This window comes from Phoenix dactylifera, chromosome 14, assembly GCF_009389715.1.
Source record: "Phoenix dactylifera cultivar Barhee BC4 chromosome 14, palm_55x_up_171113_PBpolish2nd_filt_p, whole genome shotgun sequence".
Taxonomy (NCBI): Eukaryota; Viridiplantae; Streptophyta; class Magnoliopsida; order Arecales; family Arecaceae; genus Phoenix; species Phoenix dactylifera.
In genome coordinates this window covers 5,970,159-5,982,348 of record NC_052405.1, presented here as the reverse complement: position 1 = coordinate 5,982,348, position 12,190 = coordinate 5,970,159, and the positions used below count along the sequence as shown (strand labels likewise).

Sequence of the window (12,190 nt, the reverse complement as noted above, 5' to 3'; positions counted from 1 at the left end):
GTTAAAAAAGATTTCCAGATGGAATGTAACTTTTCCATATGGTGCATGGAGTAATGGTTAAGTAGAAGCGTAAAAGCAACAAGAAACACAGGAGATATGGCCTGCTCTCTCTCGTGAAGTCATACTAACCAGTTTAGGCGCATAACAGAATCCATGAAGCCACCATTTTATTTTCGATAAAAGATCGATAACTAGAATATCAAGGAAAACACTTGTAAGGATGCCGAATTAAAAAAATGACGAGCTGCTTACTCTCATGCTAAATTGTGAAGCACATGTTTACAACTTAAAAGATTAAATGAAGAACATAACCACATATCATACCATTTGATAATTCAACTGAGAAGTTTTGTTCTAAAATGGAAAAAGAGCGAGAAAGTATTTCCTTGCTGCCAAGCCAGCTTCAAGGAATTGGCCTACTAGGCATCATCCCCACATTACAGACACAAGGAACGGTCGAACTGTTTATATTTGGCTTGAAAGCATTGATTACTACACAGAATCAGTGAAGCCTTCCAGCTCCTCATAAGGATGAACAGCCATCAGTGCAATTGGAACTCATCTATGATGGCACGCTACATCGTACTTTGGAAGCCTGCAGAGTGCAAGAGCACTGCCTTGATTTCTTCTGGCAGAACACCGGGGCCATCCTTGCATTGCTGACAAACAAGCCAAGTAAGCATATTTAGCTAATTGTTTTCAACAAAAAACAAAATGAGGCTAAGCTTAGCTAAGGTGACAAGAACCAAGATGGTGAAGATTAGAGAGGAAGATCAACACCCTTTGCACTGTAATAACAAGGGATGAGACACAAGCTTACCTCAGCTCGGAAAACATCTAGGGCAAACCCATTGAAACAGCTGATGACTGCCTGTTGAATGTCCAGCCCAAGACCATCAAGTGCCCTCATTGTGGATAGCAAGAGACCAGGTCTACGGGCACTAAACATATGGATGTTGACTGCTCGGCCTTCCCTTACCCTGACTTCAACCTAAGCATCCGTCGATGATGCAAGGGTTGGTTGGCCATATGACAATAGCCATAAATTACCATCATTTTTTGACATAAGTATCTTTCAATCCATGCTAAAGTTTAACCCTTGCAGGTTGACTATATATATATATATATATATATATATATATATATATATATATATATATATATATATATATATATTCTTAAAAAAGAAAGAGCTACATATTAGCAAATGAGCTTAAATTGATAGACTAACCCTAGCCGGCTGACTGTTTGGGCTTGGTAATGAACTTGGGCAGAGCTCCTCCTTCACACGGCATGGTAGGGTTGGAAGTGTAGGCGTCACAGGATGAAAGCTTGCAGTAGCTGCAGAAGGCAATGAAGAACTGGAAGGTGCCGACTCAAGTTCATTGTGAAGATCATTGATCTTCTGCAATAGTTCCTTCAAGTAATCAATCGCATCGCCTAGAATTGAAGCCCTGTCCATCTATTGACACGAGTCGTTATATACTAAGATTCAATGAGACATACATAGTCTTTAGCAAAAATTCTCAAGGAAAAAAAAATCTTTAGCATCAAAACATCATTCTGAAAAGCTATTAAAGAGTTGTTAAAGATGCCATTTGGATATCTTAAGACTTCTTTTAAATGTAAACATAGTGATTTGCATATAAACAAACACATTCAGCCTTGTGCATAGGAGTAACTTTCTGCATATAAGACCGCCTCTCTCTCTCTCCCCCCCTTTGTGAGCAACATGCAGGATGTAAACCCTGCAACTCCAACAAGGGTAAGCCTTTAGAGAAGAGATGCTAACTAATCGAACCGACAGTTCTTGGCCGCATGCAAGAACTACTTCTGGCCACCGGTAAGGCGAACACAAAGGGAGAGGGTGGCCATAAAGGGTTATATTTTAGTAACTCCATCAGTCATTTGGATATAAAGAAAAAGCAAGATATTGGATTATTAACAGCCATGTAGGAGTGTTACTATATAAGGTGACTAATGAGTTCCCCACATTGTCAGATAGAGATTCAGAAAAATCTACCCAATAGAACACATCCATTAAATCATTTCCAACAAAAATAATCAACTAAGAAAAGTGAGTGCTGTTCAACACCATTATCAAGATACAAAAAAAGAATACCATAATCAAATGATAAAATGGTAAAGGGAAGGAACCTGCAACAACGTAGGTGGCCACGGCTGCGAAACTATGCATGCAGAGAAGAAGAGGGTGTCAAATAATTGCAGATAAGAAAGAATATATAACCAAACAAGGATGATGCATGCTCACAAGTGATGGCAGACACAAGTAACAATCACAAGACCATAATGATAACATATCAAAATATTTACACAATGGTAAAATTTAAGCAATGAATTCACCAAATCATGACTTCTAGCCAGCTACATCTTCTAAATAGCATTGTTTACTAGGCTGATATCGTCTCACTAGACAATTTCAGTAACACAAGCTACTAATCATCAAAAAGAAGGAAAAAGTATAACCAAGCAATCTCATTAACTGCAGATCAAAGTCATCACTTCAATAAGCACAAATGTTTTTTTTTTTTTAATTTTCCTACTTCTTGTACAAACTTTTTGCACACTAATCAATAATACACCATTACTTTCAAAAACAGCAACCATGTAAAGTTAATGGAAAGCATGAACTTTTACCTTGCTGATCTTTGGAACTACAGATCTGAGCATGTAAAGCCGGTCATTGAGCTTTTTCCTCCTCCGCCTCTCGGCCATCAGATTCTTCGCTGGCATCCCCTTCTTCTTCCCCTTCTGGTCTCCGCCGCCCATCACCATACTGTTGGCATTCGAATTGCTACCTCCACCACCACCACCACCACCACCACCACCACTCTTAGCGTTCTCATCACCCTTCACATTCTCCCCCGCAGCATCATCTGTATCATAATTCAAACCCGAGGCATCGAAGCTCGCCTCATCCATCTCATCCTCCTCACTCCCCTTCCTATTCTTCTCATGTTCCTCCTCCACTCCACTCCTCCCATGGCTTCCGAGTCCCCCTCCTTCCGACCCCCAGAACGCCAAGCTGCCACCTTTCTGCCCAGCCACCACCGAATTCTGGCGCAGAGCCGCTGCCCGCTTCTGGAATAGAGTTGGCTGCGACCCCACCGGAGGGAATATCTCCAGAGGCCTCAACGTCTTGCTTCGGCTGAGGAATGGAGCGTTCTCGAAGCTTTCGAAAGGGTTGAAAGCGGCACCGGAGCTTGAACCCGAGCAATTCTCGGGTGGCAGCAGCATTCGAGCGCCGCCTGGGAACTGGGCGCCGGAGCTCAGATCGGGGCAACCTATCTGCCCTCCGGGCCCCAATCCGGCGAATCCCAGCACCCCTCCGGCGCCTGCCCTGCTCGCCAGAACAGGGGAACTCGACACCGGAAGAAACCCCGGCGCGTCGCTGCCAAGATCAAACGCGGCGTCCAAGGGATTCGAGCAAACCGAGCTGAGGAGAGAGGAGAGGGCGGACTTTGGCGGGAAGAAGGGCAGGGAGGGGTCGAGGTGGAAGACAGAGGAGGGGGAACAGGAGGAGGATTCCACGGGAGGGAGAAGCAGAGCCTCCGCCGGCGAGGCGTTCGAAGAAAAGGCGACGCCTTTGAGGTCATGATGGGTCGGGAGGCCATCGAAGCCCTCATGGGTGGATGGGCCGGGGTCGGTGGTGGCGGTCCCGCCGCCGATGTACCAGTCGTCGTCGAGCAAGGACTTGAAGCCGGCGAGGCCCACCTCGTCCTTGTTCTCGGCGGCGCCGTCGGCTCGACCGGGGTTGGGCCGCGGCCAGGAGGCGGCGTCCTCGTCGTCGCCTCCTGCGCCGACGCCGTCCTCCATCCAGACGATGCCGTTAACCCGGGAGAGCATCTTGTGCTCTGTTCTACCCCTGTTTCTAAGGAGGAGAGCTCACGAGAGAAGAAGAAGAAGAAGAAGAAGAAGAAGAGGGAAGGCAATAAGAGAGAGAAAGAGAGAGAATAGGAAGGGAAGGGCGTTTTGAACGTCCTGCTGTGGAGGTAGACGTGTGGCTGTCTATCTACACTGCCTTCTGTCACTAGTTATTATTGCACCATGGAAAGTCCCAAACTGACCCTGTAGAATTTACACTGGTAACTTTTTTCCCCTAATTAATTATTTATACTGATAATTATTTAAAATTTGACTCTTTTAATATTTTTTACATGCTAAAATGAATAGGATATAAATCGAATACTAATATATTTATATCTATACTATTTTATTTGATGAATACAAACGTAGATACAAATATTAGTTGAATATAAAAATTTATATCTATGATAATTTTAAATAGATACAGATATAAATTAGATATAAAAAATATAGATATAAATACGGATATAAGTCGGACCACATAATCAAAGATATTACTAAGTTGATGATAAATTAAATTAATAATATGTTTACATTGTTCTTTATTTTTTTAAAAAGTTTCTGAATGATATATAAAATTAAATAGGGTTACAAATAGAATCAAAAATTTAGATACAGATTGGATGGTCATCTATCCATATTCATATCTATTTTTCTTTGACGGATATGAATGCAGATATGAATATTAGTTGGATGCTCAAATATTCAGTCATATCCGGATAGTTTCGAATACGAAAATGGATCTGGATGGATATTATTCGATCCACTTTCACACCTATTTCATAAGTATAGTGTGAATGAAGATTAATATAATACCAGTAATATAAAGCATCCTATATTTCTATCACTTGTTATGTTATGGAGATTTATACCAGCTAATCACCTAAACTCTTTGCGACCTAACCTAAATCAATCTTTGGATTATTCAGACTCATCTTAGTCATATAAGCTCGAATGATGGCACACATAAATAAACTAATTCTGAAATCGAGCTAATTCATTTCGGCGAGCAAGCCAATATTCGAACCTGATGTATATAAGCAGCCTAGAGATCAAGCTGCAGATATATCGAAGAGCTTGCTCATTTACAGTCTCTAACATTTCCTATTTTTTCTTGTTCTTGTTAGCTTGGTTAATTGTAATAATGGCTATTTCTGTGGATTATAACATTTTGCTACGTTTTTTTCATCTTTTGATAACATCTTTGTAAAAAACTTAGAAACATGGAGGCTATATCTTTTCTGCTCACGGTTTGCACTCAGTATTTGGTCTACTGCAGAGAATATGTGGTTTTATATATAGTCTGCTGCGCTCTGCTATGGTTCTTCGGGAATTAACTCTTGGGAACTCGAGTAACGGACTGAAGGAGGAGAAAAGGAGGCATAAGAGAAAGCGTGAGCTCTGAGTACTTTTTACTGTGTCATCATGGGGCAGTTAACCTGCTTTGGCACCAGTCATCAGATAAAAAAGAGCATGGGCTTTCTGCGTGAGAGAAGAGATTCTCTTTTAATTCTTCATAAATTCAGGATTAGATATATTTCAGTGTATACAGATCTGAAGCAGTGCCAAGAACTGGAGAGTAAAGAAGGATAATAAAATTAAACATAAATGTAGACAGTTGATCTTTTATTTTTATTGTACTTGTTGCCTCTCCTTTGCATGAACATGCACTGCACGTTGATTAGTTTATTATTATCAGCTTCTCTCTTTTAAGTTGCTGTCATGCTATGGATGAACTTTGGTAAATTTACTGCACTTCCATCCCTTCTACAAGTGTACTCTCATTGTGGTCAATATGGTATTTTTATTTTGGGAGCTCATGAACTCAAGCCATAGGAGTAGATAAGATAGCTATTATTCCATTCAAAGGAGTGCAAGAAGATAGATGAGAAAATAAAGATCCATAGAGTGAGAAGATAGCTAGTTTCAGATTGGGGAGTGGTCCATACTATAGAAAGGTAATTAATATAGCTGAGTCATGATCATGTGGAGGAGTATGTAGGATTTTTTTCGTCGTGTGTGGTATGTGGAGTCAAGGGAACATAAGATGAACCAGCAACTAGGTTGGAAAGTTTAAAGATAGAAGCCCCTTGCATGTGTAGTGTTGGGAAATGGATGGCCTAAGTCAATGATAGACACCAATTTTATAGGAAAAACCATTATTTTAAAAGTTTCATTAAAAACCATCATCCTTTGGATTTTTTTTAAAAAATTTCTAAATGTGTTTTCAAATTCAAAGGTCTGTTTTGGTTGGTATAGGAAGATAAATCCCATTCTATATTTGGTACGAAAAGTGGATGAAATGATGGTAAAATAAATGATAGGCTTTATATTTATTTTTTTTTGAGAGAGAAGATAAAACAAATACCACCAGAAGATGATATTTATTTTCTCACGCTGGTTTATCGAGTGGCGGTAATATAAAAATATCATTTCTTGACAAAAATAACCTTACTTATATTATATTAATATTATATTAATTATATTAATATAATTAATAACAAATATATTAATGTATATTATATTAATATTTTATTAATATATTATGAATATATCAATTAATAACATATTAATATATTTATTAATAAATAGTAATTATTAATAAATAATTGGCATTTATTTATTAATTATCAATAATAAATAAATTATTATTTAAAGCAATTATATGCAGTGAAAAACTAATTATAATCAGAATTTATTTATATCATACCTAAATTATTTAAAGCGGATTTGTTGCGGGTCAGATTGGGAGATCAGATAATAAATTACCACCCCTCGATTGCATTTAGTTTTATAATAAGGAAAGGCGGAATGGCTCTATTTCTATTTCCCAACATCTCTTTTTTTTTTTTTTTTTGGTTAAAACAACATCTCTTTCTAAGTGCTGCTACTTATAGGTTAAATTTAAATATTATTCGATTGGAGTATACCAATCATGCAAATATTGCAGAGCATCCAGAAATGTTATTTAGCTGGAATGAATGGTTAAAAAAGAATAAATTATTAAATAGAAGAAATAATCTATTGTTTTTTCTTATTTTCATGGGATAAAATTACTTGATCCTAGGTATATAAAGTTGTTTCAGATTAAAGAGGTTTAACCCTTGTTAACCTGAATAAATTCATATGGTAAAAAAGTTAAGCTTTTTGGCTCATGAATAGCTTTTTATTCCATCACTTATCCCCAAGTTATCCTACAGCTAATCCAGCCTAAAAAGATTTTAGTAGATCAAACCATAGCTTTGCCAAAGTAGGATGTTGGTTAATATTGCCAGACACAAGGCAGAATTTGGCGTCTTCTTTTTGGCCTGTAGTCTGACCACCAGAACATGTAAGCTGATTCCATATGATTCAACTGAGACACAAGAAAACCTCGTCCTCCTCGATCTCTGTCCATTTGCACAGCCTCGCAACAATCCAAATTTTAAGGTCCCCTCCATGCAACGTAAATAAAAAGAGAAGTATATCTGATGAAAAAGAAAAAACGTAGGAAACGGGAGAGGAAGAGACTTTGAGGGAGCGGAGGGCAATGATGTCTTCATGCAAGCCCGTATCCGTTATTCCAAAAGGAAAGAAAGCAACGTACTGCTGCGGTTCTCCCGGTTCAATGGGGCAGTCACTTAAGAAGATTACGGAAGGAAAGAGAAAGAGAGAGGTCCTTCCTTTTTTCTTTTTTTTTTGCTACTGGATGAGGTCATAAGCAAGCCTTATTTATGGCAGCGGAGATAGAAGACGAAGGATAGAGAGGGAAAGAGAGAGAGTGGTGAGAATAAATTGGAGAGAGAAAGCGAGAGAGAGAGAGGAAACCCAAGCATCCCGTGATTTCTCTGCTCACCGCACCTAAAGGCGATTCCACACACCTCTAAACTTTTTGATTTAGAGGACGATGGTTTCTGTTCTTCCCTCACGCCGGCCCCCCGCTGAGAGTTACGTCCAAACCCGGATGTCTCCGCCCTGCGTTCTTTTTTTTTTTTTTTTTTTCCTTTTGAAGTTTTCTGCATATCTTTCTTTCATATCAGAGTTTCAGATTGCTTGTAAGCATGCTCAGTTTTGTACGATGGAGCTTCAAAATGTGTGAAGCACCCGACAGCAACTAGGGGCAGTATTTATTGTTGATTCGTTGCATGTAGATGAGATTTGTTTCTCATGTGGGATTCTACTGCTTCATTTCAGTTTATCAGCATAAATGTGAGCTAAATTGAGTTTTTGGTATATATGGATGCTGATACTAATCATTTAATCTATCCAACTTGTTTCAACCTACTGTAGATTGAGATTTGGATTAAGTTTTTGATGAGTAAGAGTTGTATCTTTCATGTGAAAGAATAATTCGCCTTTTCTTCGCATGTAGCCACCGATATCCATTTTTGATCCATTAATAAATAGATTAAATTCAAATTGACAGATTTTTTATCTATCCTGTTTTCAATCTGATCCATATCTGATCTCATCCGACCCGGTCGCCATCCTTAGTTTTAGGTTATTTGAGATTGCGTTGATTTTTCTAACATGGTAAGTTTGAATGAGCCTGCTATTAGAAACAGATAAAGCTGGCTCAACTTTTTCTGTGGCGCTGATTTTGGTGATTTGAGAGAAAAATGATTTGGAGAGTCCAAGTTTGATGCACATAAAAAATTCTTTCAGATGGCAACTTAATATTCAACCAAATCTTATGTATTATGTTACTGATCCCACATGAGCTATATACCGTTCTAAGAAAATCAATATTGACAAATTATTTTTTTGAGAAAAGGTGATAACATATAACCATCAGTTTTATTAAAGATGAAATGATACAAGACCAAAAGAAAGGGGAAAAAAGCAAGCAAAAAAAAAAAACATCAAAGTATCCCCTCGCCCACCAAGAGAACAAAAGGCATCTCCCCTTCACCACCCTCCTCCCTGACAAAACTAAAAGGGAAAGCATGACCATAAACAGTGACATCCACACAAGAGAAATCTAATCAACATGTTTACCATAGAAAAGTATATCAAGACTACTTATATCATCATTCTAAATGGCACAAGAACAACCAACATTAATAAGATTGCTGAAGGTGGCGATGACCACAGCTAGTAACGAAATCAATATGCTAGCGAAACAAAAGGAGATCGATCGGCCATGCCACCATGCACTTTGTGAAGGAGATGATTAAGAAATGCCTTGCAAAGTATGAGCCAAGAATTATCGGTGACGGTAAAAACTCTCTATCTCAATGGAGAAGGGTCATCATTTCATTTCATAAATGATGTTCTTTTGTGTAAAACACATAAAAATATGTCATTGTCCAACTTTGTGTTTACAAAATACTCGTGCAAACGTAATGTGCTTTATTGCTCCATATATATGATTTCACTAGCATGATTCCTCTAATAGTTTTTGCATTGACCTTTCTATTTTTATAAAGTAATAAAATTTACTAATCACCATATTCTTGTAATATAACATCAAATATTTAGATCTTACAACAATTACCTTTCCATAAATCTTCCTTATTTTTTTAATGAATGACTTGCTTTTAAATTATACTTTGTAGTAGCATTAGATTTTTTGAGAAATATTGAGTGAAACCAAAACTCTTGGAGCATATAAGTATTCCTAGTGAATATAAAAACTATTAAAAGAACAAAAGTAGCTTAGTAGTGGCCTTGATCCTATAGATAAAATACAAAGCTATAATATTAATTCATTTTAACTCCAACATGGGTTGAAAGAAGATCATAGGATTTGGAGTATGGAACTTTATTTTCGAATGGAAGGAAATTTATCATAAATTGACTCCAAAAGATAAAAGAAATAATAAGGTCAATACATAATGTATTGCATTGAGAAAAATAAATAATACACGATTGCGTAAGCTTATCGAGTCTCAAATAATACTTTCAATTAAATTTAAGAAAAATATTTTCTTTTCTTCTAATATATCATCAAAAGTTTTGGAGAACTTTATTTTCTTTCATTTTTTTTCAAGAAAAAATATTTTGTTTTCTTTCAATTTACTTTTGAAAAATTCGAAGGTATAAAATTCTAATAATCATGTGAAGTAAATATTGAACTATTTTATTTTTATTGATGCTTTATACTACCCGGCCATCTTAATTTAATCTCATGATGGTTCCTTATTTCTTAATTTCTTTACCTCATGTTTATCTTTATAACCACCAGCCATAAAGTTTTTTTTTTAAAAATGAATATTTTTAAAGACATTCCAATCACCAATAAGACACTGATGAAACAAAAAAAAGTATGCTAGAGGACATAACATGCGTACTAGCTCCATCGAATAATTGGAACGATAGAGATGCTGGGATAAAGGATTGAGAGGAACATTGATTGGAAAATATTTATTTTCCATTTTTTTTAAAAAAATAACAAGAGTGATGAGGCATCATAATATCGCAGTAAATGGGACTAGATTTTTTTTCTTCCTAAAAATATATAATGACCCTCATATGCTCTCTCTCCACTGCACTTAATTACATATATAATTATAGTTTCAGATTCTACAAATTAATGAACTAGATGTATTATGTATTATGTATAATCATGACAAAGGTATTTCGTATCTCTAATAATCTTATACCATTTTATTTCTGAAGTTTGGAATATTTATCTATTATCGGTAGCTGGATGTTTATTGAGATGTGTTTTATTTCTGCAATGCAAGCCGTTCATGGTGCATAGACAAAAACATTAACAAGTCTTGTTATCGATTTGGAGTCAGCTCATGGAATATTGTACCATTAGGCTTTTATCCAGGATCAAGGCTGGAAAGTGTTTTAACATCCCTTTTTACTGCTACAATATCAAACATTTTTATGTTTCTATCTTTTGAGACCCTTCAGCCTAAAGACCACTCTGTCACAACTTAGGACCTCACTCAAAAAGGCGGTCGGAAGATATTTTTTGAGTTTTTTTTAGTCCTATATAAGTACTCAAGATCTTCTCGGTGAATTACCGGTATGGACTAAGTACATGCTTGCACGAGTCCTCACATACTTCCTCCGTTCAAGCCTTGACGTTCTCGTCGGGTTAAAGATTCAAATCCATTCAAATCTAATTACAAGCACCATAATCGGCCTGTGATCAGCCTTCATGAACTCGTGCTGCAATGTCCCGTAGTCCACATAGGCTATGGACCAAGTTCGCTTTTGATATCATTTGTCACAACCCAAGATCTCACTTAAAAATGCTAGCCAGAAGATATTTTTTCGAGTTTCTTAGTCCTATATAAGTACCCAATATCTTCTCGGCGAATAACTAATATAGGACTAAACACACGCATACACGAGTCCTCACACACTCTTCTTATTAAGAGCATTATTTGGCCACAATGTGATGTTCCTAACTTCATCTTTTGTACATTCAGGCTTTAGCACCTTTTTTTTAAAAAACTTTGTTAGTATATGTTTACCTATCAATTGATATATTGTAACCTTAGCTATACTCAATTTCTCATGCATGCTCATGTGCAATTCACATCGCGCCACAGCCATGACTATTTCTGCAAGTCCTGATTATATGAAATAATTGCATTGCACTCAAGTGGTGCATCTTTTCTTCTTATGCCTTACTGTAATCTTATTTGAGAGATCCTTATTTCTCTTACTTCATGTTGTTTCAGTTAATTCTTGACATTTTCCTGCCCTTTATGGATTTTTTTTGTTGGAAATGTTTACATAAACATGCATAAATCAGAATAATTTTTGTATCATTTAAGAAGTGAATCAGATATACGCCAAGCCGCCAATTCTCGAACCTGTGAAAAATATGGATTGTAAGGTTAATTCATGCATTTCTATCAAAAAAAGGTTGACTCATGCATTTAACTTATTCATTATATTGCTGTCCTTCCTTATATTGCCATCCATATGGAAGCTATTATGATTACAAAGTAGTTTCTTCGATGAGGATACGGATGAATCATTATCTATCAAATCCAACTTTTCCTTCACCTGAGCAGAAAATATGCATAGGCTAACAGAAATCCACCGTCAGTAAAACATCATCAAGTTAATCAAGTCGAAGGTAATATTCTAAGTAGCATAGTACAGCAAGAATAGTTATTGGATTGGTCTTCAAATTTGAGTTAGCTAAAGGTGATTCTGGATGCAACTTATGCTTTAAAAATTTGAGGATAAATTTTCCATGCAAAGGATCTGATTGCAGAGCTATTTGAGCTCCATGTTCAACGCATTTTGCATGAGAAAATTTGGGAGATTTAGCACCCCACAAGCTAACTGGTAATATCTACTAAGATTCTCATAATTTCTTACTTAGAAGTTCCTCATATTATTATTT

The 12,190-nt window shown here is 36.9% G+C and overlaps 1 protein-coding gene across 1 annotated transcript; it reads right to left on the bottom strand.

Moving 5' to 3' along the window:
• Window positions 1-228: 228 nt before the first annotated feature.
• LOC103708058 (transcription factor ICE1) lies at window positions 229-3,967 on the bottom strand. The gene is made up of 4 exons (XM_039133436.1): window positions 2,659-3,967; window positions 1,232-1,462; window positions 821-991; window positions 229-659 (listed from the first exon to the last, which is right to left on the bottom strand). The coding sequence occupies exons 1-4, from the start codon at window positions 3,865-3,867 to the stop codon at window positions 576-578; spliced, it is 1,695 nt and encodes a 564-aa protein (XP_038989364.1). The 5' UTR covers window positions 3,868-3,967; the 3' UTR covers window positions 229-575.
• Window positions 3,968-12,190: the final 8,223 nt, after the last annotated feature.

What these genes read in the sequence shown, in the direction of transcription:
- LOC103708058 (XM_039133436.1), bottom strand. Translation starts at nt 3,867, where the DNA reads ATGCTCTCCCGGGTTAACGGCATCGTCTGGATGGAGGACGGCGTCGGC. An exon ending in CAAACAGTCAGCCGGCTAGG is followed by an intron (nt 992 to 1,231) that starts GTTAGTCTATCA and finishes ACGGATGCTTAG; the next exon opens with GTTGAAGTCAGGGTAAGGGA. An exon ending in TAGATGTTTTCCGAGCTGAG is followed by an intron (nt 660 to 820) that starts GTAAGCTTGTGT and finishes CTTGTTTGTCAG; the next exon opens with CAATGCAAGGATGGCCCCGG.